Source organism: Vigna umbellata, chromosome 4 (genome assembly GCF_029865625.1).
Source record: "Vigna umbellata cultivar VRB3 chromosome 4, Vumbellata_1.0, whole genome shotgun sequence".
Lineage (NCBI taxonomy): Eukaryota > Viridiplantae > Streptophyta > Magnoliopsida > Fabales > Fabaceae > Vigna > Vigna umbellata.
In genome coordinates, this window is record NC_142168.1 from 23,027,185 (window position 1) to 23,053,917 (window position 26,733).

A 26,733-nucleotide genomic window follows, 5' to 3' on the forward strand; every position below is an offset into this window, starting at 1 on the left:
TTTTGGTTTTTAGATATCTAATAATGATGTCAATAGCTTCTATTAGTACAGCAGGAAAAGAACAAAACCACAAAAAGGAAATGTACTGGGCCTTAGTGGCCCTATACTTTTTATGAATGTAACTCAAACAAGGTTGTTAGTTGGTTCTTTCTGCACCTCCTTTTCTTATTTCTGCACTCCCATAAAATTCATATATCTTAAATTATCCCTCATTAAAAATGAACTAAAATAGTGTTCAATAAATAAACATGAATTAAATCTATTTGGCACTGTAAACATAGTGTTCAAACATGAACTAAATTCATTCATCCTTTACTTGGCACAGGAAGAAAGCACATGTTTGGCATGAAAAATACAATGCAAACTGATTTTATGGAAGGTAACAACATACTCAGCTGTCTTTTAGTTTACTTTGTCTCTTCTTCCTCCAATTGGTACTCCTCATCGTCATCATTCTCATCTTCATCCTCTTCATCAAGTTTACTCATTTGGGAAAATTTGCTTAACTCCAACCTGCCTTCATCCTCTAAAACATCAAGCCCAAATTTTGTGTTACGTTGTTTGACCAAAAGCCAACGCAATAACCGGTCTTCTTTGTTTAGGTAATGCATCTCTTTGTTGATTTCAGGTGTAGCCATCATGCTCATTTGCATCAGCGTCCCCTACATCCATTAAAAAATGAAAATGGCACACATGCATCATTTCCATTCAAACTCAAAAAAAAATTTAATTTTTAAGTCATCCTGTTTCACTAAAGTCACACTCTCAAACTAAATAAAGTTCACAGAAACTTCAGTAGCTGCAAGCTTAAAACAGAACACTCAATAAACATTTCTCAATCATATGTCCCAATTCATGACTAACACCTGTATCTTATAGTTATTATATTTTTGGATAGTTGTTATATTTTTGGGCTTAGGAATATATGATGTAAAACCTTGGAGGGCAAGAATAAGAAGACAGCTCAAAGGCTTTCGGACTTGAATTTTCTGGCTTGAAGTATTGTTAACTTTGAATCAAATTATTTACTCTATACTTTTATTCTCCAGTTTAAGGCAATCAGCATTTTACCAGAACAATTGCACTAATTGTCATTTGTGTCAGTCTGGTTCATTAGATCACTGATATGCAAGATGGACATCTAGTGTGGTCTCATTCAACAGGTGGCTAATTAAGCAGCAGATTCTACTAAATATGCTCATTCTCCATATAGTCTAATGCCACTTTGGCCAATGTATCTCTCACTTGTTTTTCCTCATAGATTTTAGTGTTTCTTTTTGGGTAATCTCCTTTACACCCTAAAAATTAAATTATTCGAAATACTTCAAGCTATGCAAAACATTTCCAATGATCAAATACCTAAACTACCAAAGAACTTTTTATATCAATCTCTGTTATATTAATTTAATGATGTTATACAAACAGTTCTATCCATGACTAACAAAGCCCAGAACATTAAAGCAATGAAATTTTGACATAAATAGAACAAGAACTATGAAGGATTCACCTAAATGGTGGTGGTCTAGCTACATACTACTAGTGCAATGGTAGTTCAGTTACCGCAATGAGGTTAAATGGCCAGACAAAAATTTCATGAATCTATTACCACATAAATACTCTATCAGAATTAATGTTACAAGAAAATTTAACTATATTATTAGCAAATTAATTCGTTAACTGACAACTGTTAAATAAAATATGAGTTAATTGAATTGCACCATCTAAATAGTAGAGTAATTCAGTGAAGTTCCTGAAGTATTCTCTAGGCTCAAAATTACGTCAATACTTATATAAAAAAAGGTACTATAAACAGCACAACAACCAATGATGCATAAACTCTCTATAATGTATCACAAACAATCAACCTCACCTGATAATATCTACCATCCAACTTCTTCACACCATATCCCAACTGAATAGTTCCGAGATTCTTAACATCAGTGACAACCCCATTTCTTCCAGACACATGTTTTCCCACCCTTACAACTAAATCCAAAATAGCTTCTTTTGCGATATGAGGTTTAAAAAGAAACATACAGTCGTAAGGAGGCATCTTATTCCTCCTGCTTGAGCTAACAATCTATCTGCATGCAAAAAATAGAAGTTGGTCAAGAAGGTTAATCAAACTTTTTCACTACTGTAACACCCTTAATTTTAATGTCACAAAAACGTGTAAAAAAAAATTTTGCAATCATGAATAAAATCATTCTATTTTAATCTATAAGAATTCTGTACTAAAAATTCTTTCATATTCTACCACATGTAATTTTATCAATTTCATAGTTCAATAAATATACTCATTTAAAATCACAACATAATTAAAATTTTCAAAAAAAATTAAACTTTTACAACATAAAACTAGAAATTATCCAAATCCAACAATAACGTAAAAAGTTTGATACAACCATTTACATAAATAGATCAACTTTAAATAAAACTCCCATAGTCGATCCCCTCTCTCGTCAATCACACTGTTCCTGTAGAATCTACATTCCTATCTAACATATGTTCTACGATCATTGCCCAGGTGTACACACAGACAAGTAGAATCTAATAAAATCATAAAATAGTATAATTCTACACCTTTCCAAAATCAGATATATGACGTAATACCATTTCCCTTTTATACATCATGCTTAATACGACAATTCACGGCAAGTCATCCAGTTCATACTTTAGTCTCTTCAAACAGCATCACCACAAGTTTATGAACATATCTCTAGTGCCAAACACATCCCATACGTACCCTATCTGTTTTATTTTAATTTCCCTGTTCCTACTTAATGTAACTTTAACCTCAAATACTCATTAATTTACAGTAAGATTAACTATGTGAACCTAATTATAACTTAACAGCAACATTTTCTAATAGCCTAAAACCATTTACAATTAAACTTCTACTTATACTCCTATACAAATAATTTCAGCACCTATATATATATTATCAATCATAAGCAAATGTCATATTACAAGAAACACATACATCTCACTTACTTATCCAAGTTACAAGCTATATACTTACCTCAGTCCACACCAACGTTCCCTCCCTGCACATTCCTTAAAGCTATACTAATTCTAATAAAATGATGCAGATTAATTTTTCAAGCAATATATATATTACGCAACCTGAACCGGGTTTGAGACCTACATTATCCCAATCACTTGCTTCGATAATACCCGAAACCTCCTCCTATTCAATTAACTAATTTTATCTTTACTAAATTATAATTCCAATCACGAGGTATATGTTAGAATATTTACCTATTTTTCATAATTATATTGTGTTTAGAGTTACTTTATTTATCATGACTATATTGTGTCTAGAATTATCCTATCTATCATTATATTGTGTTTAGGACTACCTTATTTATCATGTATATTTGTAACAATTTATTCTTATAAATAGAAAATTAGGAGAGAGATCAATTAAGCCCTCAAGAACTATTTTACAGTTTCAATCTCAAGTGTATCCAAACAATCTTCATAATATATTTCCTCTTAGCGAATAATTATACATTTAATTTATTTTACTATTATTATTAATTATTATTATTATTTTCCAATTATGCAGATAGTTATCTGCACAATTTAATATTATCCTGGCTGTTGAAATGTATTGTTTACCAATCAAAACCTTAAAAATTAATTTTCTACTGTTATTCCCAAATCTAATTTCAATTCTTTCACTTTATTAGCCTTTATAATTGAAATAGCACACAGACATAATTAGTCTAAGTTCTAATATGCATACTTGCCATTTATTAATTACCATAAACCATCCTTTGAGCATATTACTGTAACATGAATTATAGCCTACCAACCCACATCAATGATTGCCAACTCTTTTTCAAAGTGTTTATATTACTGGACAGGGTTTCATAATACTCCTACTGCATTTTAGCATCAAATAAATTCATACAAGTAGAATCTACACCCCCTAATAACAACAACCGTTGCACGTTGCACCAATTTTATTTTTCATTAGGTTATACACACCAACCAGCCAATATACACATCATCAACCATTGATTTAGAGATGTTAATTTATAACCCAACAACATGACTTCCTCTCGCATAAAAATTTCCAGTTTATTATCATCTCAATTATAAAACCCAATAAAGTTGCAAAACATCAATGTTTTTAGTACAGAAACAGCAGTAAAAACAACCTAATACAGCAAAGATGTTAATGCAGTAACAACAATCAAAACAGCTCAATACAGCAAGGATTTTAGTCAAAACAGCAAATAATTTTCTGCAGCATTTTAATCAAAAAAACAAACAATTTTCTGCAGCAATTTAAACCCAAAGAGCCAACAATTCAGCATTTTAATCAAAACAGCAATGACAGAATGTGCAGAATTCTGAAACAGAAACTGCAATGACAGCAAGTAGTGACAGCAAACCTCTTTGATAACAAACCACAAAGTGTCTTATATAGATTTTATAAGAGAGCACTTAACACACAAGCTGGAATCTAACTTATACACAACCAAAACCATTTTGGAACTTATACAGTGACTTAAGGATGAACTAAAAATATACAAATGCATTAGAGTCTAATTCGCCACCTAAAACTTCCAAACAATTAGTCATAAAATTCATGCATCAACAACCTCACCCTTCAAACCACAATTATCCCAAACATTATACAATATTTTTTTTAACAATACATGATTTCCAACCCTTACATATTCAGACAGTTAATCACGGTTATGTAAAGTTTTTAGCAAGAATTAGTAATCCAATCAATCATTTTACAAGTCCCAATAACTTCTACTCTTTGTTGCAGTACAACTTTCCAATTACAATGTAACTCTTTGCTTTTAACTAATTGGTGCTCATTAGATATAATACTACCCTATGCCTATTTATTTCCGTTCAATTAGAGTATGCAACATAATTATAAGTTCAATTAATCAAAAATAGCGTAATTACTGAAAAACAGAACATGATATGAATTAGCATGCCATACTCTTAAATTCAAGACATTTTCATTGCGTAATCATTACTTAGAAGTGAGAAGAACCTATCATAAGCTATTCAATCTTATTATTTAAATTTGAATTTTCGATCAGAAGGGTAGTGTATACTATTTATTCAAAAAGCTTCTCAGTACAAACTTAAACTTAAGAAAACTTTTGGATTGATTCAACATCTATAGGCTGAACAGAAATACAACAATCGAATAACCCAATCAAAAGCTAACAAAACAAGTTTAGCTCCCTATACCTTGATCCGAAGTCCTGTCTTTATGGCAACCTCTCAAATCGAAAACTCTTCGAATACCTCACGTTCTCACCCTCCACGCCCACAGCTCACGATTCTCCTCCGTTCTGTGTCCTCTTCTCCTTCTTTCCCAAAACGCGTTGCTATTCCTCTCTATTGTTCTCACACCGCAGAACCTCCTCTTCCTCTAGGGTTTTTTTTTTCTTTAGGGTTTTGAAGAAGGAAAAGAAAAGGGAATTAGAGAGGCGAAGGAGCTCTTGTACCTAAAGAAGGTAAAGCAAAATAAAACACCCTTCAGACAAGTACACATGGAAACGCACTTAACACTAGGTGAATCTTATTTTGCTGATATTATGTTCTCTTTATTTTTATTATAATTTTTAGTTATTGAAATTAGGATCTTTGAGTCCTCCATAAAACTCTACTTATTGATACATATTCTAATCATTTAATTGCCTACCATACAAATATTTAGTTGGAAATTAAGTAAATTTTCAAATTCCATAAAAATTAGATTTAGATTAGCACAGAGAAATGAAGAACATAATTACTTAAAACAAAATAAAATAAAAAATCATATGCAAAAATTGTGCTATTTTATTGAGTATATAAAAAAAATTGATTCTTTGACGTTACATGCCAGTGAGTATATACAAAAGATTTGAATTCTATGATCACGGAGGCTGCGGTGAGTCACGAAGGCTGCGTTCATGGGTCACTGCTGCGAAGGCGGACGAAACCATGCTCGCGGCTGCGGATGAAGCGAAGCCGGCGGCGGCTCTGGACAAGGCCAAGCAGCCGCCAACTGCTGATGAGGCCATCTTGCCGCCACCGACGGCTGACGAAGCCATCCCACAGGCTGCAAACGAGGCGTTGTCGCCGGCGTCCTGCCTCTTGTTGCAGTGTCTTCAGAATTTTCAAGGTGTGAGAGATTTTCAGAGACTCCTTATGGGCGTCAATGTAATTTCTCATGCGAAGGAAATTGAGAGTTCGAGTAACGTAGATTTCGGTAAGTTCAATTTTGAAGTTATTACTACTATAATAAGATTAAAATATACCGGTTATTTTTCTTATAGGTATGTGTTCTTCAGACATATATGGATGAGATAAAAAGAGTAGGCTTTATCTCTTGGTCAAGGATCGAGATAAAACAAGATAGGATTATGCTTCAGTTTTTAGATAATCGAGGTAGTAGCGTATTTTTTTTTTCAAATTTTAGGACTCGGTTCATACTGTCATGCTTCGTTTTACTTTATCAGGTTGCAAATGAAATGGTAAAAACAGCATCTGCACATCCTGTTTTCAATTATCAGGAAATTAACAAAGTGAAAGGTGAAATAATATGGTAGCAAATCAGGGAGATTCTCAATTGATACCTACGTTGTTTCAATTTCTGAGGCTAAATCTGAATGTCAGAGGATAGAGGTTCCAACATGCACACAAGAAAACCCAAAAAATTATCAGCAGGAAGACAAGAAAACTCTCGCCACCGTCACCGGTTTCCTCTGCTCCCCCTCCTTCCATGAATCCTCCGGCGTTGTCATCCCCTCCGCCCTCCACCCTCACTCCTCCGTCCTCGGGTGGTTCTCTACTCGCCGCTGATCCGCACCGGGGTCCAGTGGTTCAAGCCCCGTTCCTCGACGTCGTCAACATCAGCCCTGCTTTTCGCGGCCACTACGGTGCTTTCAGCCCCACCTCGAGCCTCCTCGCACTCGACTGTGGGCTCCGTGGCTCCCCAATGGATGAAGCTGGTGACGAGAGGCTCGCCCGGATGAAGCAGGCCGCCAATGACCAGAGGGAGCTCGAGGGACGACGGCAACACTGTCTTGACCGCGTGACGCCGAGGCAGCAATGGGGAGGTAGCGGCGGTGACGTTGTGGACGCAACCGGGAGGGAGCAGTAGCGAGGCAACAACGGGGAGGCACGACGGTGAGGCAGTGGTTGGATGGCAGCACCAACATCTAGATCTTGCGCGATAAAAGGAATCGCGAAGCAATGCGAGAACACTGTAGCGACGGCGACCACCTATCGGCGACCCTGTGGTGGAGACGATGATGGAGCGCTTGGATGCAGCGAGAGAGAAGAAAAGTGGACAACTTTTTCTTGGATGTGGATGCAACGAGAGAGAAGAAAAGTGGAGAACTTTTTTCTTGGATGCAGTAGAGAGAAGAACATTGCAGCAGTAGGTAGGGTAACTGTGCAGTAGTAGGTAGGGTAACTTGCCTTGGTTATTATACCTTTAACCGAAGTAATACACTTCTACTGCCTCGAATTCCTTCCTCCAACCGATGCCTATACGCAGATTATATGCTTCAAGGTAGTTCTAACCGAGGTAACTGTGACTATTATGCCTCAATGCCTGTTGAACCGAGGTCTATAAGTTCACTCAAATTGTAATACTGTCACCGCATTTATATTTACTTTCGGGTTTGTGCAAACCAAAGCCTATTAGCTGCGTTAAAAAGCATTTTTTTTTACTAGTGAATATTTTGTTTGCTTACTTCTATTCGTACAAGTTTCTAAATACGTATAAATTTCAAAATCTAAGGATACAGACTAACTTTAAAAAAGAGAAAAAACTAAAGAAATATTAATTAAGATTAAAAATACAAATTTTTAGAAGTGTAAGAAGGATTCAGAATAAAGTACACCTAACAAGTAATGGACTTTTTTTTCTAATAATAAAAATAAATATCCTAATAACTCATCACTTATAGGGTAATGGGTTTCTCGACATGCAATTTCCTCTTTTTATGCAATTGATGATAAAAAGTTTGATAATAGTTAAATTTTGAAATGATTATTTTATAAATATTGTAGTTAATTGTTAAGTTTGATAATAGTTATAGTATATATTGCTAACTTTAATAATATGTGTTTATATAGTTAAATTTGATTCATTAATGGTTAAAGTTATTTTTTAAAAATAATATATAAATATGTATATTTTAAGTGTTAATATTTATAATTAGAGCAACTTATAATGGTCAATTAATTAACTTCTTGAAACAAATTACTTGCATGTCATTGACTTGCAATTAAAGATGCAAAATAAACAAAGAAAGACGCTAAATCAGACATGAAAGGATAACTTCTTATTAATAATAAGATCAAATAAACAAATAAATGAATAATAAAACTGAAAAATAAAAATCAAACTTTTTCTATTTAAACAGAGAATAAAAAATTTAACCCTTAAAAAAAACTGTGTATATGTAGTCTCGTTTTAATCAATAGGTTCGGATTTATGCTTGAATTATGTGATTATATTAAATATTTAAAAAATTATAATAATTTTTTTAATATAATGAAAATGATGTATTAGATTAATTTTTTTTCTGTGTTCAATATATACATAATCTTTTATTTATAATAAAAAGAGATGAACTAAATTCAAAATATAAATAAAAAATAATAATATATAAACTAAAATTAAAAATAAAAGAAAATAAAGATAATACTTTAACAATCTTGATCAAAAATATTGTCTTAAAAATGTTAAAGTTTTCTCTCGTCAAATTTTTTTTAGATAATTAACTTTTATTATAAGTTTTAGTTATTTAAATTAGAATCTTTGAGTCCTCCATAGAATTCTACTTATTTATACATATTCTAATCTTTTAATTGCCTACCATGCAAATATTTAGTTTTGTTTTGGTTGATATTTTTGTGGGACCGAGACACATGACTTTGACCGCTTCTGGATGACTCTGCCGCTTGCTCTCCTGTAATATAGACCGAACGCTCGTCCTTTGATGGGTCGCCTGAGCCGTTCGCCTGAGTCGTTCGCCTTTCTTCCTTCTGGGTCGTTCAGGTCACGTCAGTCTTAGGCCGATCGGTTGCCTTTGTGCTCCAAGGGAGAGGTACCTGCAAAAGATACTCCGACACTCAAGTTAGGCGTGTGATTTGAAGAGTCCTCGGCTCTTGGTTGAATATTTAGTGAATGGTTATCACTATTGAGTATTTGAGAGTAGCGTAGAGTGAATAATGCTGTAAGTGGAACGTATCTTGGCTTTCGGCCCTAGCTTTGTAGTTATAATTTACCTCATGGATCCTGAGCTGATACACGCCCAACAAAATATAAACAGAATAAAATATAAACAAATTACCTGAAAATTCCGGTTGGTTGTTTATAACCTTGCTTATCAATATCTTTAATTAGATATTCTTTGATTATTTTATCATCTGCTCGACTGTTGGCCCAACAACAGCTTAAGCGATGGCCCAATTGCGGCCCAATCTTTGACCTGAGTGGATGGATCGAACAGGTGCTTAATGTTAACCAGTTCGGCCTCCACTGGGTACGATACATTATGTCCCTCAAGTCCTGAGTTAAGCGTTCGGCTTTAGCCGTGGTTAACTATAGGACTTATGAGTTTGAGGGAATGTTGTTTTTCTTGTAGTGAGGAGCTTGCTTTCCATGTGCTTCACATCGTTGCTTCTTCTTTGGGTCGGACGGTTTAAGTAGTGGATGTCAAATGAACTTACCACCTGAGGCCATGGAAGGCCGAGAAGTGTAGGTCGAATGGCCAAATACCTAAAGCCGAGTGGCCGAACATTTGGGGATGAGAGTGAGCGTTCATTGAGAATGTTCCCCACCACTTTGGTTTAGGACGAGAGTGTTAGTCCTTGGGGACGTTCAACACCGCTCGGTTTTTCAGCGTAGGAGTTCATTTTGGAACTTCCTAGAGGACGAGCTTTGTCGTTCGGCTTTGCACTAGGAGTTCCTGGAGAACTTCCTAGTGAGAGGGCTTTACCTCTTTACTTTGACTTTGACCTAGGAGTTCTTCCTAGGAAACGAGCTTTACCGTTCGGCCTGGACGAGAGTGAGCGTTCACTTAGAACGTTCCCCACCACTCGCTTTAGTACGAGAGTGAGGCCGTATAGACCCTCACCGCTCGATTTAGGACGAGAGTGAGGCCGTATAGAACCTTACCACTCGGTTTAGGACGAGAGTGAGGCCATATAGAACCTTACCGCTCGGTTTAGGATGAGAGTGAGGCCGTATAGAACCTCACCGCTTGGTTTAGGATGAGAGTGAGGCTGTATAGAACCTCACCGCTCGGTTTAGGACCAGGGATTCTCGGAGAGCGTTCCCTAGGTTTTGTTGACACCAGTGATGGCTTACTTCTGAGAGGGATTTACCTCTTCGGTCTTCGTCTTCAACGAGAGGGATTTACCTCTCGGTCGAGAGGAATTTACCTCTCGGTCTTTGACTTTGACTTTCTGGCGAGAGGAATTTACCTCTCGACCGAGAGGGATTTACCTCTCGGTCTTTGACTTTAACTTTCTGGCGAGAGGGATTCACCTCTTGACCGAGAGGGATTTACCTCTCGGTCTTTTCTTCAATGAGAGGGATTTTACCTCTCAGTTCTTGCACTCCTCTTGGTCCGAGTGGTCTGCATGGTCCTTGTCACCTGCACAAGACTTCTAGTTGATGCGCCTTCAGGATTCTGCGGTCAGAGATAGGGTTGCGGCTGCGACTCCGCCTATGTTTCCGCTCCTCCTTTCTATGAGGTCGTTCGGTATTTCTTTGTGGAGACCTTGATGAGCTTCTTATCCGCGATCGATCCGTCTTTACGTACTTACGAAGATGGCTGACACGAATGAGCTCTTCGATTTTATCTTTGAGTGTCACACACTCTTCGAAAGTATGTCCTAGGTTTTGATGGTATTGGCAGTGCTTTCTTCCATCAGCATTATTAGGTAAATGAAGCTTCCTGACCGAAAGTAGTTCGGCACTAAGGGCTTCATCAAGGATTTTTGCCCTGGGTGCATTGATAGTTGTGTAATGATCAAACTTTGGCATTCGGGGGAAGTCCTTTGGTCGAGAACCCCCTCCCTTGTCGTAGTTGTCGAACATTTGTCTGTTGTCCTTTCTCTTTCCGCTTACATCAGCTTCCTATTGTTGCTTTCATTGTGAGCTCCTCATGTCCTCCATACAAACAAACTCAGCTATCCTTTCCTGAAGTTCATCAATTGTTTTTGGTGGTCGTGCATATAGTTTTTCAGCAATATATCCTGACCTTAGACATGAAGGCAGGTTGCTGATGATAAAAGTGTGATTAACATCTTTAACTCGTTGTGCGGTTTTATTATACCTTTTCATAAAGGCTTTCAAAGTTTTCCCTTTCTCCTGTTTAGTATTTACCAATTCCGCTAGTGTTATCTATTGTTTCTGATTGAAGGCGTATTGCCTTCTAAAGAGGATTTCTATAGTGGCGAAGCAATCCACTGTGTTTGGGGGAAGAATGTTATACCACTCCAATGCTTCGTCCTTGAGCGATAAGGAGAAGGCTCTGCATATGACCAGAACATTGTCCATGTAGAATGTCATTGCATTGGTGAAGATCTTAAGGTGATTATCGGGATCCGTTGAGCCATCATACTTCTCTAATACCGGAGGATTCTTCTCTGGCATTGGAGTTTGCATGATGGTTGCCGTAAAAGGGAGTAAGCTGGTTGGCTGAACAGTTTGGATGGGCGAAGGTCCTCTCCTTCTTCGACTGTTCAGGTTGGTGTGCTAGTATGGTTGTCGATTACTACTTCCCTCATTTCCATTCTTGTGGTTGGAGGCGGACCCCTCGGTATGGACTCGTTTTGCCCTTAGCGTCGCAATCTCCTCTGCATGCTTTCGCCTATGCCTGTATGGTTCTTGCCTGTGCTTGTATTTGCGTTATCAAATCTCTGGTATTCTGTTGTCCGTCCATGCTCCTCGCGGTCACCATCTGGGTGTCTTCTGCTTGCTCTCACCCTCACGGTGGGCGCCAAAATGTTTCGGTTGATATTTTTGTGGGACTGAGCCACGTGACTTTGCCGCTTCTGGATGACTCTATCACTCGCTCTCCTGCAATATAGACCGAACGCTTGTCCTTTGATGGGTCGCCTAAGTCGTTTGCCTTTCTTCCTTCTGGGCCATTCGGTCACGTCAGCCTTGGCCGATTGGTTGCCTTTGTGCTCTAGGGGGGAGGTACCTGCAAAAGATACTCCGGCGATCGGTTGCCTTTGTGCTCAATAGTTATCACTATTGAGTATTTGAGAGTAGTATAGAGTGAATAATGCGTAAGTGGAATGTACCTGGCTTTCGGCCCTGACTTTGTATTTATAATTTATTTCATGGATCCTGAGCTGAACAAGCCTAACAAAATATAAACAGAATAAAATATAAATAGATTACCCGAAAATCCAGTTGGTTGTTTATAAATTGTTTATCAATATCTTTAATTAGATATTATTTGATTATTTTATCATCTACTGGACTCTTGGTCCAACAATAACTTAAACGTTGACCCAATTGCGGTTCAATCTTTGACCTGAGTGGATGGACCAAACGGCGTTGAATGTTAATCGTTCGGCCTCCACTGGCTACTATACAAGTTTGAAATTAAGTATAGTTATTTATCCATTTTCAAATTCCATAAAAATTAGATATAGATTAGAACATAGAAATGAAGAACATAATTAGATAAAACAAAATAAAATAAAAAATCATATGTAAAAGTTGTGCTATTTTATTGAGTATATACAAAAGATTGATTCTTTGATGTTGCAGGGAGTAAGTATATACAAAAGATTTAAACTCTTTTGATCACGGAGGCTGCGGTGGCGTCACTGCTGCGGGGGAATCAGATTAACTCATTTTAATATTCGTTTATTTGTTTAAATTATTAAAACATTTTTAATTTAAAAATTTTATGTTAACTTTTTTGTTATTATTTTTATTTGTAAAAACATACCTTTTAGTACTTTTACTTCTTTATAATCTTCTAACTTTTACTTAATTACAATTTGTTTCTTAAGATTTAATATTAAAAATGTATATCTTTTGATATTGCGTTTCTTTTAATATAATTTTATTTTAAAAAGTATTTAAAAAAAAACACATATAGACATATATAAAGATATATTTATATTGTAATAGAGATAAAATGATAAAAAAAATTATATATTTAAATACAACAATGATTATGAACTTTTACGGAGTATACAAAGTCAACCCTTAGACATTTAATATCCTTTCACTTCTGCAGAATACCGAATCTCCATCTGTTATTGACGTAGTGGGCTTAATGTTGTTCAGAAGATCTACTTGTTGAAAAAAAATAAAAAATCAGACAAATGTTGTTATTAAAAAGTAGACTTAATATCTTATTTTGTCCCTAATTTCGTTCGAAAATGTCAAATTAGTCCATCCTTTAAAAAATGCGTCAATTACGTCTTCACTTAATAAAATTTGCATCAATGAAATTCCTTCCGTTAAATCCGTACAAACGGCGTTAACTAAAGAAAAAGACAAATAATTAACGCCGTTTGTACGGATTTAACGGAAGGGATTTCATTGATGCAAATTTTATTAAGTGAGGACGTAATTGACACATTTTTTAAAGGATGGATTAATTTGACATTTTTAAACGAAACTGAAGATAAAATAAGATATAAAATAGGATATTAAGCCTAAAAAATAACAATGTTTTGTAAAGTAACGAAGGCGGCAAGAGGTTTCGAGGCAATATTATTGTAACATCATATTTTCACACATCCTAATTTATTACTCCTACCCTTATATTTTTCATTGATTAAAATGGAATTAACAAATATTAATGATAATTTCAGTTAATAGTGACTGTCGCGCAATAAATCTTATTTATATGGTCATCGTATGTAAACTAAAATAGTATTTTCTTTACTCACTTTTAAGACCTGAAATTACGATTACAATTCCAAATATCATAAGGATTAAAATATAAAAACTAAATAGAAGAAAATATTTCAAATTATTTAATGTCATAAGGATTAAATAATTTTAATGCCTTAAATAGTTTTCAATTATAGAAACTAAATTATAACAATTTTATAAAGATTAATTATAGGGAAATTATAGCATAAATTATATATTCATTCCTATTATCACCTACGAAATCTAAAAATTAAGAACATATTTAAAAATATAATTTAGACTTTAGAAATAAAAAACTTAATTGGTTAAAATTATTTTAGTCGAACTTTAAAATATACGTATGCTTACTTTTTGTATTTTTTTTGCTTTTGTTTTATATTTAACACAAATATTTAATAATTAATAATGTGTATTAAATATTGAATTGTTGGCTTGGACAATTTAGAAAAATGATTTTTTATAATATATTACTATAAGAAAATTCCTAAATAGAATTAATTTTAGTGACAAAAAATATTAATCATAACCAATTTACATTCTAATTTATAAACTAAAATAATTGATAACTAAAATAGTCTCTATTATGAACCAAAAAAATATAATTAGTTTATAAATAAGTTTTTAACTTTAGCTACCAAGATTTTAGTTACCAAAGAAATTAGTTTCTAATAATTTTTTAGTTAGCAAAGAAATTAGTTTCTAATAATTTTTTAGTTACTAAAGAAATTAGTTTCTAATAATTTTTTAGTAAGCAAAGCATTGATAACTAATGTGTTTTTATTAATCGAATGTGTAAAGAACTTGAAGAGATACATAGTCATCTATTTATCTTAGGTATTACTCAATTATGTTTGTTCTTCATTATCATTTGCATGAATGTCACTGACGCTCACAAGTTAGATAAGTTGAAAAATGAAGTAACAATCTTGTATTAGTTGAAAATGTATTTTTTGCTTTTATTTTTTATATATATTTAATAATTTATTGTGGGAGATTTTTGCTTTTATTTTATTTTTTATTTAAGTTTTGTTCACGTTACAAAATGATATGGATCCTTGTTCTAGAAAGGCGTCCAGCCTAATAGCTACTAAGTTTAGAAGCTATTTAAGAGCCATGATTGGATGCCCTGTGGATAATACCATTCCTTCCTTGAATGCTGTTCAAGAGAGAACCTCATAACAAGATATTAAGGTATATTACCTTTGTGATTTATTTGTTCTTAATTAATATATTTGTAATGTAATATTTTTTCTGTTGTTAAATTTACAGCAAAGTTTTGAGATTTCAAGCATTAAAGCCATGGGGCAGATTGCTACTACGTAGATGGACTTGAAAATTTTGATACTTTCAAGATATTATTTACGAATTTACCTATAAATAATTATTTATGCATAAATCTGTAAGTAATTTTTTATGAATTTTCGTAAATAATTATTTACAAATAAATCAATAAATAATTACATATGAATATCCGTTTATAATTATCTACATATATATCTCTATGTGATTAAATTGGTTTTTTTCTAGTAGTTGTATAATTAATATAAAATTTTGGACATTAAAATTTCTCATAAAGTTTTATATAATTACTACAAGAATATAAATGTAAAGAATTTATAATATATAATTGTGTTTAAAACAAATAATTAAAACATGAAAACTTTATTGGATGGTTCAATAAATAAATCTCAAAGAAACATACACAACTCTTATTCTTTAACAAAATCCTAAACAAATACATTAATTAGGAAAAATAACAAAACTGTTACAATGTGTTACCTATTCAACTACCATAATTTTAATATATATTCATTATAAACAAACTTAAGAATTTGGTACCATGTCAAAACCATTTACAATGAAAGTGAGATAAAGAGTTTTCTTAACTCAGCCAACTCCAATTTCATAAAGCCAGTTACAAAATTACAATCATAAAACTATTAAGATCACGTACATATTTTAATTCTAATACAAAACCATGTTGAGTTAGTTAACTAAACATGTGTTAATTAAAGAAGTGTGTATACCTGGCCAAATGTGACTCAAGACTCTCTAAGCTTGTCTATTTAACACAAAAACCATTGAATGTAAAATAATAGCTTTAGTCATCATAAAAAATTTATGGACAACAAATCTATGTCGTATTCTTCAAATTGCAGGTTAATGAAAATAATAAAATGCAGTAAATACTTTTATTCAGAACAACAAAATATCAAATCTGATCTTATAATTGCTTTGATTGTTTGGAACCTTTTTATCATGATATTTCAAATAGGATGTTTGGAATCTAATCCCATATGTATTTTATGGGAATCATATTTCAAAATAAACTCTTTTAATTTAATCTCTTTGACTCATTATTTGAGGACGATTTTCCATATGACGTATTAATATAAAACTCCACACTTGTAATTTTTTGAACCTTAAAAAAAGTTTATCTAATTGAACAATTGAATCATTAGTATCTTAGTATGATGCTTCAAAATATCAAAGAAGATAAATTTATCTTGTTTTCATCTTCATGGGCAACTTCCCTTTTATTACTTTTAAAAAATAAATCTATTCTTTTATTATTCGTCAATATAAATAATTTTTTGAACAAAAAAAGTGTAAGATTAAAAATTAATTTATTGTAATTTAATAAAAATTTAGAAAAATAATTACTAAATAAAAATTTATGATAATTAAGCCACAATTAAAAACTGATTATGAAAAAATATATACTTTTTTTTCTATGTCCATAAAAATCAATATATAAAAGGTTCATGAGATAAAAAAAATGTCAACTATTAAACGAATATTTCATTATCAAGTTAAACAAGAAAGAGTTTTCCTTTAAAAAAACGAAAGATAATATATGAGAAATGATAGAAAAAAATAGTAGTTTGTGTCTAAATTTATTTTTTCTTCAAAAACAAAAACAAAATATGTGAGAGTAGAAGAAGAGTAGAATCTATTGAAAACTCAAAAGACAATGAAAAAGAAAAAGTAAATATATTTATTATTTATTATATTTGATTTAATTTTTTATTATTTAGTAGTTGTGCTTAATAAAAGAAATAAAAAGATACCTAATTTAATTTTCATAAATTCTTAATATATATTATATTTAATTTTAAAAACTTCAAAAAAATTTGAAAATTTCTAATATATACTACATATAATTTAAAAATTTTCAAAACAATTTGGGGGGCATGGCAACCCCTAGTCCCTTAAATGATCTCTCCTATTTATTTTGTGCTTTTGATCTGACTTTATTCATGTTTTATTTTAATAGGACTTAATTGACTAGCTTGTGTATGTGTATTTTTATTTCTCATATTGAAAGAGAGTTTTTCTACTTTAAAAATATCAGTGTCTTTTACTGTGGTTATTGTTGTCATTTCTGTTGTTGATCCTCACAAATAAAATCTTGTAAGTTTATGAAATTATTTTCAATGTTTGTTTTGTTATTATTTCGTTAAAGTAATATCAAAGCTCTTTAGTTTTAGGATATATTAACTTACTTGAATAATGAAAGAAAATACTAAGATTATTGATTTAAATAATAAGAAGTATTGTTCGAAAAGAAATTACTTCTTTTCGTCTTTACTATATAAAAACTGAATTAAATGTCTAATGAGAAAATGATAGGATTGGATTTTCAAGAAAAAAAAATTGGAGTGTCAAAATTTTATTTATAGATACATAGGCCAAACGAATATGCTACATCCGTTCACGCAGAGATGTTTTTTTTTTTAATTTATTATTAGTTTTTATTTTAATTTTTTATTTTCAATTAATTTGTTACGTAATTATTTTATTTTAATTTTTTTAGTTTATTAATTTATTATATTTTTAATTAATTTATAGAATATTTAAATTTAGTATTTTTTCTAATTTGTTATTTATTTATATCTAAATTAAAATTTTTTTATTTAATGAAATAATTATTATAAATTTAATGAAAAAATAATATTAATTTAATGAAATAATTATTAATTTAATTAAAAAAATTTGTCAAAAATGACAAGAACACGAGGTGCATCTTTTAGTTTTCGTAGAGAGAGTTTTAGAAGAGAGAGTTCTGCACAGGGTGGAGGTAGGAGACGACCTACAGCTTCAGCTCGGAGAAGATGTGCAGCTCCTATTCAGGATGACTCTATAGCCGAGGACCGAGCGTTTGAGGAGGAGACATATTAGGCCTATGAGGGTCCTGTTTAGGAGGAGGCATTTGAGGCCCCTGATGACGATAATGAGGAGGAGGAACATGTCGATGTTCCTGACATACAGGAGGAGGATCTTGGTGGATTTCCTGGAGGTCCACGTGATGCTTCATTGCTGACGCACTATGTTCAGCATGTTGCTTATGGTATTTCGCAGGGTCGGGTAAGTGCATAACTTAAATTTTAATTAAGTTTTTTTCTAATACAATTGATATTAAATATTGTTGTATAGGATCGAGGGGAGATACTGAAGTTGATCTCCCATGATAAAAAGGTTAATAAGTTAGGACCGTGAGCCGAAGGAATTCAACGTGTTGAATTCCTCTGCCATGCCTCTCACAGATATTTGCTATGATTACGTTGATAAGGGCTTATTGCTCGGTTTCATAGAGAGATGATACTTTGAGACGAGTAGTTTCCATCTCCCTATAGGGGAGATGTCGATCACTCTTGACGATGTCTCCACTTTACTTCATCTTCTAGTACTGTGACAATTATGTGATTTGGAGGAGTTGGAATTTGAGGAGGCTCGTATAGACCAGCTCGTCGTTGATGGCGGTGCAGCTGGTGCTGAGATGGAGGATGCACGTGGTCCGAAAGTCAGACTCAGCTGGCTCAGAGAGATATATGTTCAGAGGTGTCAGTCGCAGCATTGGGACTATGCTGCTAGAGCATATCTGTTGCATCTAGTAGGATGCACGATTTTCGCAAATAAAAGAGCCACTTCTATACGCGTGTCTTACCTACTATTATTTAGAGATGTACATGGGTGTGGCAGATATGCTTGTGGTGTTGCTACACTCGCCCATTTTTACGACCAGCTCGGGGATGCGAGTCTGGCTTCCACGAAGCAGATGACTGGATTTCTGACTTTGTTTCAGGTACAAACATATACCCTTCACATTTATTTTATGTACTTATTTCCATGTTCAAAGAAGAAAGATATTTAATTGAATAATTATTTTTTAGAGTTGGATATACGAGCATTTCCCTAGCATGGGAAGGAGGCGGTTGGTGTCTTCTTATAATGAGACCACACCACGTGCGGCTAGGTGGCAGAGCCCTCGGCAGAGTTCGACTCTTGCAGAGATTCGGTCGTAGTTGGATGGCCTGACATACAGTGGAGTTGTATGGCATGCATATGAGGGACATCGGGGCATTCGTCCATTCTTCGACATCTGTATGTATTCTTGATGGATTCAGATTGGTGACACCCTTTCCCGTCATTAGCCTGAGCGTGTGATGAGACAGTTTGGGTTGTACCAGGAGATTCCACGACCACCCACTGTCGTTGCAGATGCAGATGTAGTCGCTATTGGTTATGCGTGGTTGCACTTCATGAATCACGTTATTATGAATGTGAGACAGACATCATACCCTTTTGAATGTGTCGATGGATACATACAGTGGTTTAGGAGGGTTTCACATCCCTATATTATTCCTACTGCACCTGACGTGAGACCGGCTCTTGCGCCTACACAGCGCCCTGATGTTCCACAAGAGGCACGACCCCATCGTAGATCCTCTCCACCTTCACCATCTGGCATCGTGGTATGTTATTTTTCATTGCTTATGTTATTAAATTTTCTTAACCATGTTTATTTATTTGTTTGATATAACTATAATGCAGGCTAGATTTAGGCGATAGAGAAAATGTTACAATCGTTGATATCGTGTCGTCATGTGACCGAGGGTACTGTTGCACATCAGGTGTCGGTGGACCTGCTTCAGATTGCTAATGAGGGCATCGACGAATATTCTCCGACTAGGAGAGGGCAGAGGCATGTGCGTGGTAGACGACCGACGTCTAATTGATAGGACTTTGTATTTCATTTTTTTAACAAGTTATGACTCACGAGATTATGTGTTATTTTTGGACACACATAAATGACTAAGGTTACAACTTTTCTTTCATTTAGCTTGCAGTGCAAATTGTTTTATGCATTCACCCTATTTTCATTTAATATGATTTTCGTTTTATAAATATGGTGCAGAGGTTTATTTCAACTAATGACTTAGAGTTGTAATTTAATTTTTATAAAACTTGCATTATTAAATGTGGTACAGTACTACGATTTTCTACAAAGATTATATTATTCGTTTTATTTTTATTAATCTAAATATACACCATTAATCATACTTTATATGGAATCCTTGCATGTAGTACTTATTTCAAGGTAATATGCCATTCATTATGAAATTTTTATGGATTCCTTTCAAAACAATTGCCATTCATCACAATACATTTATAGAGTACATAAGTTTTACTTTTCTTCTAATTCCGTAGGTTGGGTGCTGTTTAAATTCTTCAAAATTTTATGTCAGGTATATTAGTGATTTTATCATTGGATTGAAGTGGGGCCGCTTTGATATGCATGCTATAAAGTTACGTACATATATCTATATATAAATATATAATATATTATATTAGGTGTTATATATATATATATATATATATTATATTAGGAGTTACGTAAAGGAAAAGAAGCGAGAGATATACGTTCAGGAGTTTTTTATAAGTTAGAAAAGTAAATGTTTAGTATTTTAGTTGAATGAAGGGTGTGGGTGTTGGGTAATTTCGGCAAGTGCACCGAATCGTTTCAAGTAATATAACTATGGTAAGATCAAGTATCGTTTTTCCAAGAGACTCGTAATACTAAAGAATTTTGCGATTAACAACTCATATAGACTCAATAGAACAACGTTCATTTATATATATGTGCAATAAGATAAATTCACAAATATACAATGGTTGGACTTTGGTCATAAAAGGCACTTAGATATGGACAAGACTAGAAATGGTATGAAATGACATTGCTAAGGTTAGTTTTCACCTATTTCACTCTTGAGCTTACCCAATTTCATCTCCTCTCCATCAATTTACTAAAGTCAATCCACAAAAACACTCTAGCCCTAATCCCTTAGGTGGAAGAGCCTAGGTTTTCCCTATTAAACTCCAATCCCTTGGATAATCTAACAAGCAAACCCGCATTAAAGAGCTAGGATCTTAAGACAACATGTGAATCATCTTCCATCCCTAGAATCAATGACCACAAGGACTCTTGTTTCAGTTCAAGGTTCCATCTTACGTCCCCATAATCCATGAAACCCCAAATTCAAGTCATGAACATTCCTATTACATGCAAGCTTTAAGATTGGAAGCAAGAATACTAGCAATTGATAGAAAAGACATATATATAATCAAATCAATCATCCATTACACAAGAATTCTTAGGCTACAACAATCCCTAACAAGATGAATTTGGTTCTCCACTTTCATGGAGAACCCTAAAGCTTACAAAATGGAAGATGGAAGAAGAAGGAGACCCAAAGGAAGAGGATGAGATGTTCCCACAAGCTCCTCACGGCCTCCATGAACTCCAGTAGAATCGCATCTCAAAAGAACCAAAGACCCAAAGCCCTTCGCGTTTCTGAGTTAAATAGACAAATCTGCCATGTTAGCAAAAATGGCGCTTCAGCGCCCCTAAAGAGCGGGGGCCCGGGCGCACGTCAGTCAAACTCAGCAGTTGGTGCACTGGCGCTCAAGCCCCCATGGAAAAAGGGGGCCCGAGCCTGACTCTGCTACACTGCTTCTTTTTCTGGTTTTTTGTGCAGATTTACTTGCCTTTGTGGTTGGTTCAGTTCTTTACATTGTTGGAGATTCTTCCAACCACATTATTAGCTACAAAATAAAGGGATTATAGATAAAATTACATCAAAGTAGCCAAACATAATTATTCATAAAACTAAGATAAAAGAGAGAATTAAGCAAGTTACAAGCTAGAAAAGAGTTTATTTTGCTACTAAATTCATGCTTAGAGAATGGTAATAATTAGCATTATTAGTGGGTCCATCAAAAAGCTTAAAATACACCTTAACAAAAAGTAATAATGTATTTTTACATATCTTCATAAATATCACGAATCACCCAAGTCAACATAAGATGTCGTTATGCCCATCAACTGTGCAAATGCTTGCATCCTACTAGTATAAATAGATGATCACGCTCATGCCTCAGGGAAACAGTGGGTTGAGGAGATGATATTCACCATGGGCAAAGGACAACCTTCTTGTAACTTAACCTGCCATAATACAAATTACAATAGTTAATTGAGTCATAAGTAATTTTCAAATGAAATAACAAAATAATACAATTACCTCTACGAAATGACATCCATGAACATGTCCTATACAAATTAACCAATGTTGAGTTATATCAAAAGGTGGTGTGGAACGTAATGGAAAGATAGTATAATTTTGAGATGATGACATACACACTAAGATGACATTATATCGGTTAGCAATTGCATAACCAATGTCTGGTAATGCATCCACTTATTCCTGTTAGCCTGTTATGAATAAAAGAAGTTGTTAGATAAAATAAATATAATAATTAAAATACATAAAACAAGAAACACTTACCGTCGACTGTGACTGCACCAACAAAGAGTTCCTCAATTCTTTTACTCTATCATACCCTCCTACTAGGCATGCGTATTCATCACGCCATTGAATGAGTTCTTTGTATAAATCATTTTTGATAACGAGCCATGAATCTTCGCTGAGTTCCAACGACGCATCAATGCATCTATATCCATAGTGACCATCAGCCACAACATCAACAACGTCCACAATGAAGGGGTGAGTAATAGAATGAAACTGGTCTATCATTGGAACTCTCTTTTTCTTCACTATATTTGGCTTTGATTGTAATTTACTTTTCACAATTGAAGATTCTATGGTTGAATGAAAGGCATCGACATACTCAAAATATGATGGATCCCACGTAGTAGACCTTTCTCTTCGTTGAACTTTACTTTTTTGAGCACTCTTTGTCTTGACTTTATGTAATGGAGGGACCATTGATGTCAATGTAGAACAAGTAATTTCAAGTAACTTATGCTTGATGGTGACTTTACCTCCAATGTCAACCTCATTGAATCGTTCTTCTACTTGTTTCAGCTCATCTTTAATGGATAACTCGGGCTCAGTTTCATTTAATTCAACATTTGAGAAATGCAATCTTCACCACATGATATGAAATTCACCCAGAGGGATCAATCCAACATTATACCGTGCTAATTCACATGCATAGGGGACACCAAATGTACGTCTCAATACGCATCCACACTTTGATGAGTCCAATCCTATCTGCTGCACTCTTTCCAATTCCTTAGCAATGAGATCCAATGCATATTGAGAGACACGCCCAATAAGTTTTCTATATCTGTATCCTTTAAAAGGGTCACTCGTGAGCAATAGACTTCTTTCAAATGATGCCTTAATCTTGTTGTGTTGTAGGATAACGACATTATGAATACTATCCCAACAATAACACAAATCACCCATACTATTGCCCAGAACTTTCTTCAAACTCCTTTGAGCAGACTCAACCCTGAAATAAAAAAAAAGCCATCAACAAGTGCAAATAAATATTTATCTACAAAACAAATAAATAAAATAACATTACAACATACCTATTTGTGGTTGTGTTCCCTAAATGCATTACTCTGTTCATCCAGAACTTTACAAAGTATGTACTGTACGGAGTAATCCAAGTCTGATTCACATATTCAAAGAACAAAGGCCATGAACTGCTCGCGTATTGAAGACAATTCACATACTCAGCAAACAAGCTCTCACCATCACAATCCATCACATTTGCCCATGCATCCATCAACACATCCCAAACCTCAGTAGAATGAACTAACATTTTGCATTTAGCTTTAACATTTTTAAGGATGTGGAATTGACATAACATCTTATATGACTCAGGGAATACATTTGCAATGACATTCATCAAAGCCAAGTCTTGGTCAGTGACAATGACTTTAGGACCACCCTCAGATGTTAAAAATAAACCTTTCAACTTTTCCAAAGCCCATGTGAAATTACTCTATCGTTCAATAGACAAGAAAGCAAATGCTGCAGAGAAGTTTAACCCTGTAGACGTCATGCCCACAATCTCAAGCAACATAAGTCTATATCTATTTGTTTTATATGTGGAATCCATAAAAAATACAACATTAAATGAGTTTAACAATTTCACCGCATCAGGATGTGTCCAAAATAGGTCAGTAACAACCTCTGAATCGTCGGCACACCTACTCCAATGAATGTACTTATCCCGGTCCAACAACATCATAAGTTGTTGTAGTTAAGTTCTAGACCCTCTCAATGATCGTTTATACGCTTGCCTTGCGTTGTAGATTTGTTTAATCGTTGTGACATTTCAATCATTATTTTGTTTGAGGGTTAATAAAATATTTGCAGGTGTAACTTTACTCTTTGTCATATCAACCAGTAATGACTACTCACTCATATTTAACCTTCCAGCATAAGGATGCTCAACTAAAGTTTCAGCCAACTCATGGTTGTGATGTCACACATCACTTTCAACACCCATCCATCCCCGTCTGAACATGGTTTACCCTTTAATCTAAACAGACACTCACATTTACAAGTGCCGTATATACTAGGCACTGCATCGACTTTGTATTTCCGATATTTCCCTCCTCTTTCACATCCAAGTATGACAAACATTTTTCTTCCCCGTACACCAGTAGCTATATCAGATCTTACTATTACCACAACAAATCTTAAATCATAAGCTATCCCTCTCACCCAATCAATTAAGTGCTCCCGTGAACGAAATATTTCATTTGTGGTAAATTTTTTTGTCAAATCTCCCTCTCCAACTTCACTAATGAATGAAGAGAAATCAGATATCAAACTAGAACCAACTTGAGAATCCATATGAAGATATTCATCCATTTTAAACAATAATCACCTATAAAATTATAATAAGTCTTATTAACATAATTAATAATTAATCAAACAAATATAAAAATATTAATATAATAAATTATATATTTCATATAATTAAACTAATAAATAATTTTTTATGTAATTATAAAGTTGTTAAAGAATACAAAAATCATATATAAAAAATATATATTATATCAAAACATTAAAACAAAAAACTAAATATATACAACGTGCAAAATAAAAAAAGATATAAATATAAACTAATAACAATAAAGATCTTCATAAATACATTATTAAAATACATCAAAAATATATTCAAAAATAATACATCAAAACATATAAATTACATAAATAAAATATCTTCAACATTAATATAAAAAAATAAACTAATAAAAATAAGCCGGAAAAGTAATCATTTAATTTTTAAACGGATGTTGACATCCGTTGACGGATGGTCACTTCCGTTGACGGATGGTCACATCCGTTTAAAGATTATACAATTACTTTTTTTAGGGTTTATTACGCACCTTCGCGACGAATCCTTCAAACACCACCACACCACCACCACATAGCGATCTTGCACGGCTGATCAATTGCTTCCACTACCACTTGCAATTTCTCCACACCAACTAATGAAAGTCCACCACTCTCAGACCACAATTCTATCACAATTAAAGAATGAAAGGAAGAAGTGTGGAAAAAAAGAAGAATACAATGAAAGAATGAAACAATGAGGACACGAACGAAAAAGAAGAAGAGTTGCCACTGCCTAGAAGATTAGAGTGGGTAAAGGTTAATTAACCCTAAAATTTTACTAAGGGTAAAATAGGAATGAGAAAATAAAGAGAGGAGTAAAACAGGAATGGAGTGGTGAAAGGAACAAGGTGGTGGAGGGAGCAACACCCGAGAAAGAACTTCAGAAACTATATAATCATATTGAGTATAAACTTGTAATTTCACTTTAAAATAGAAAAAAAAAATATTTTAAAGTTTAAATTTTGTAAGAAAATTAAAATTAGTTATTTGGAATTACTTTAAATAATAAAATTAATTTAAATATCACGTTACATTTAACTAAATTTTTAAATTTAATGAAAAGAACAACATTTCATTTATTAAATAGCATATTATATTTTGTAATATCAAATTAAGTTTAAAATTTAAAGTCTAAAGTTAGACTAAGTCGAACTAGATGAATATGACTTTGGGGTATATTTGATTCTATTTCGTTTACTGAGATGACCCAGTTTTCAAAGTCTTGTATTGTTTTGTTAGGAAAAAGTGGTAGAAAGGACCATCCCAGTGTAATGAGATGACTGAATTTTCAAAGCCATTTACTTTTTGTTAGAAAAAAGTGGTATACGGGATCATCCCACTATACAATATCCACATTTATTGTTTCAAAGTCTTTTAAAAGTCTTTTCTAAGTTTTTTTTTTCTTTTGTGGAATCTGATATTAGGGGTCAATGCATTCACATCAAAATTTCCACATCTGGATTGGGATTGCTCAAATCCTTTTCATGTTCTTTTTATTTACTTACATGATACTATCTAAATAAAATAATATCTTCACATAAAATAGTATAAGCATACTAAAGATCATATATGAAATCTCCACTAAAAACTTTTAGAAAAAAATAATATTAGATCTTTTTTAATGATTTGAGTAATGCACTATTTAAGATGTTTGCGTGATTTGTAATATATTTTTTTTCAAACATTACACTAAACAATCATATCTAAAATTCAAGTGATGGTTTTAGTTCAAGCATTACACTAGAAGGCTTTATTCATCTTATTTTTTTGGTGCAGGAGTGTCTTTATAGTCTTTCAATATTGGCTTTGGAATTTCAT

General features: G+C 33.4%; 3 protein-coding genes across 5 annotated transcripts; 1 reads left to right on the forward strand and 2 right to left on the reverse strand.

Moving 5' to 3' along the window:
- Positions 1–229: 229 nt before the first annotated feature.
- On the reverse strand, positions 230–5,480 carry LOC148199605 (uncharacterized). 2 transcript variants are annotated; one of them, XM_088113965.1, is made up of 3 exons: positions 5,233–5,480; positions 1,871–2,080; positions 230–662 (listed from the first exon to the last, which is right to left on the reverse strand). In XM_088113965.1, exons 2-3 carry the CDS (start codon positions 2,051–2,053, stop codon positions 408–410), a joined length of 438 nt encoding a protein of 145 aa, XP_087970091.1. In that variant the 5' UTR covers positions 2,054–2,080; positions 5,233–5,480; the 3' UTR covers positions 230–407. The 2 variants fall into 2 exon arrangements, with proteins under 2 accessions (XP_087970091.1, XP_087970090.1); XM_088113964.1 differs by having other exon boundaries at positions 1,871–2,084; positions 5,233–5,474.
- A 162-nt stretch (positions 5,481–5,642) lies between these two features.
- Positions 5,643–6,768, forward strand: LOC148199606 (uncharacterized). 2 transcript variants are annotated; one of them, XM_088113966.1, is made up of 2 exons: positions 5,643–6,238; positions 6,489–6,768. In XM_088113966.1, exons 1-2 carry the CDS (start codon positions 5,866–5,868, stop codon positions 6,497–6,499), a joined length of 384 nt encoding a protein of 127 aa, XP_087970092.1. In that variant the 5' UTR covers positions 5,643–5,865; the 3' UTR covers positions 6,500–6,768. The 2 variants fall into 2 exon arrangements, with proteins under 2 accessions (XP_087970092.1, XP_087970093.1); XM_088113967.1 differs by having other exon boundaries at positions 6,543–6,768.
- A 15,350-nt stretch (positions 6,769–22,118) lies between these two features.
- On the reverse strand, positions 22,119–24,885 carry LOC148199607 (uncharacterized). Its single transcript, XM_088112723.1, has 5 exons — positions 24,505–24,885; positions 23,589–24,007; positions 23,243–23,506; positions 22,534–23,134; positions 22,119–22,193 (listed from the first exon to the last, which is right to left on the reverse strand). Exons 1-5 carry the CDS (start codon positions 24,883–24,885, stop codon positions 22,119–22,121), a joined length of 1,740 nt encoding a protein of 579 aa, XP_087968849.1.
- Positions 24,886–26,733: the final 1,848 nt, after the last annotated feature.

Excerpts from the sequence above, each read along its gene's own strand:
- LOC148199605 (XM_088113965.1), bottom strand. The coding sequence starts at position 2,053 with ATGCCTCCTTACGACTGTATGTTTCTTTTTAAACCTCATATCGCAAAA. Across the intron at positions 663-1,870 it reads TGGATGGTAGATATTATCAG|GGGACGCTGATGCAAATGAG; the intron begins GTGAGGTTGATT and ends TAATGGATGTAG.
- LOC148199606 (XM_088113966.1), top strand. The coding sequence starts at position 5,866 with ATGCCAGTGAGTATATACAAAAGATTTGAATTCTATGATCACGGAGGC.
- LOC148199607 (XM_088112723.1), bottom strand. The coding sequence starts at position 24,885 with ATGGATGAATATCTTCATATGGATTCTCAAGTTGGTTCTAGTTTGATA. Across the intron at positions 23,135-23,242 it reads ATAGGATTGGACTCATCAAA|ATTGCATTTCTCAAATGTTG; the intron begins GTGTGGATGCGT and ends CATGTGGTGAAG. Across the intron at positions 22,194-22,533 it reads TGGTGCAGTCACAGTCGACG|GTTAAGTTACAAGAAGGTTG; the intron begins GTAAGTGTTTCT and ends GTATTATGGCAG.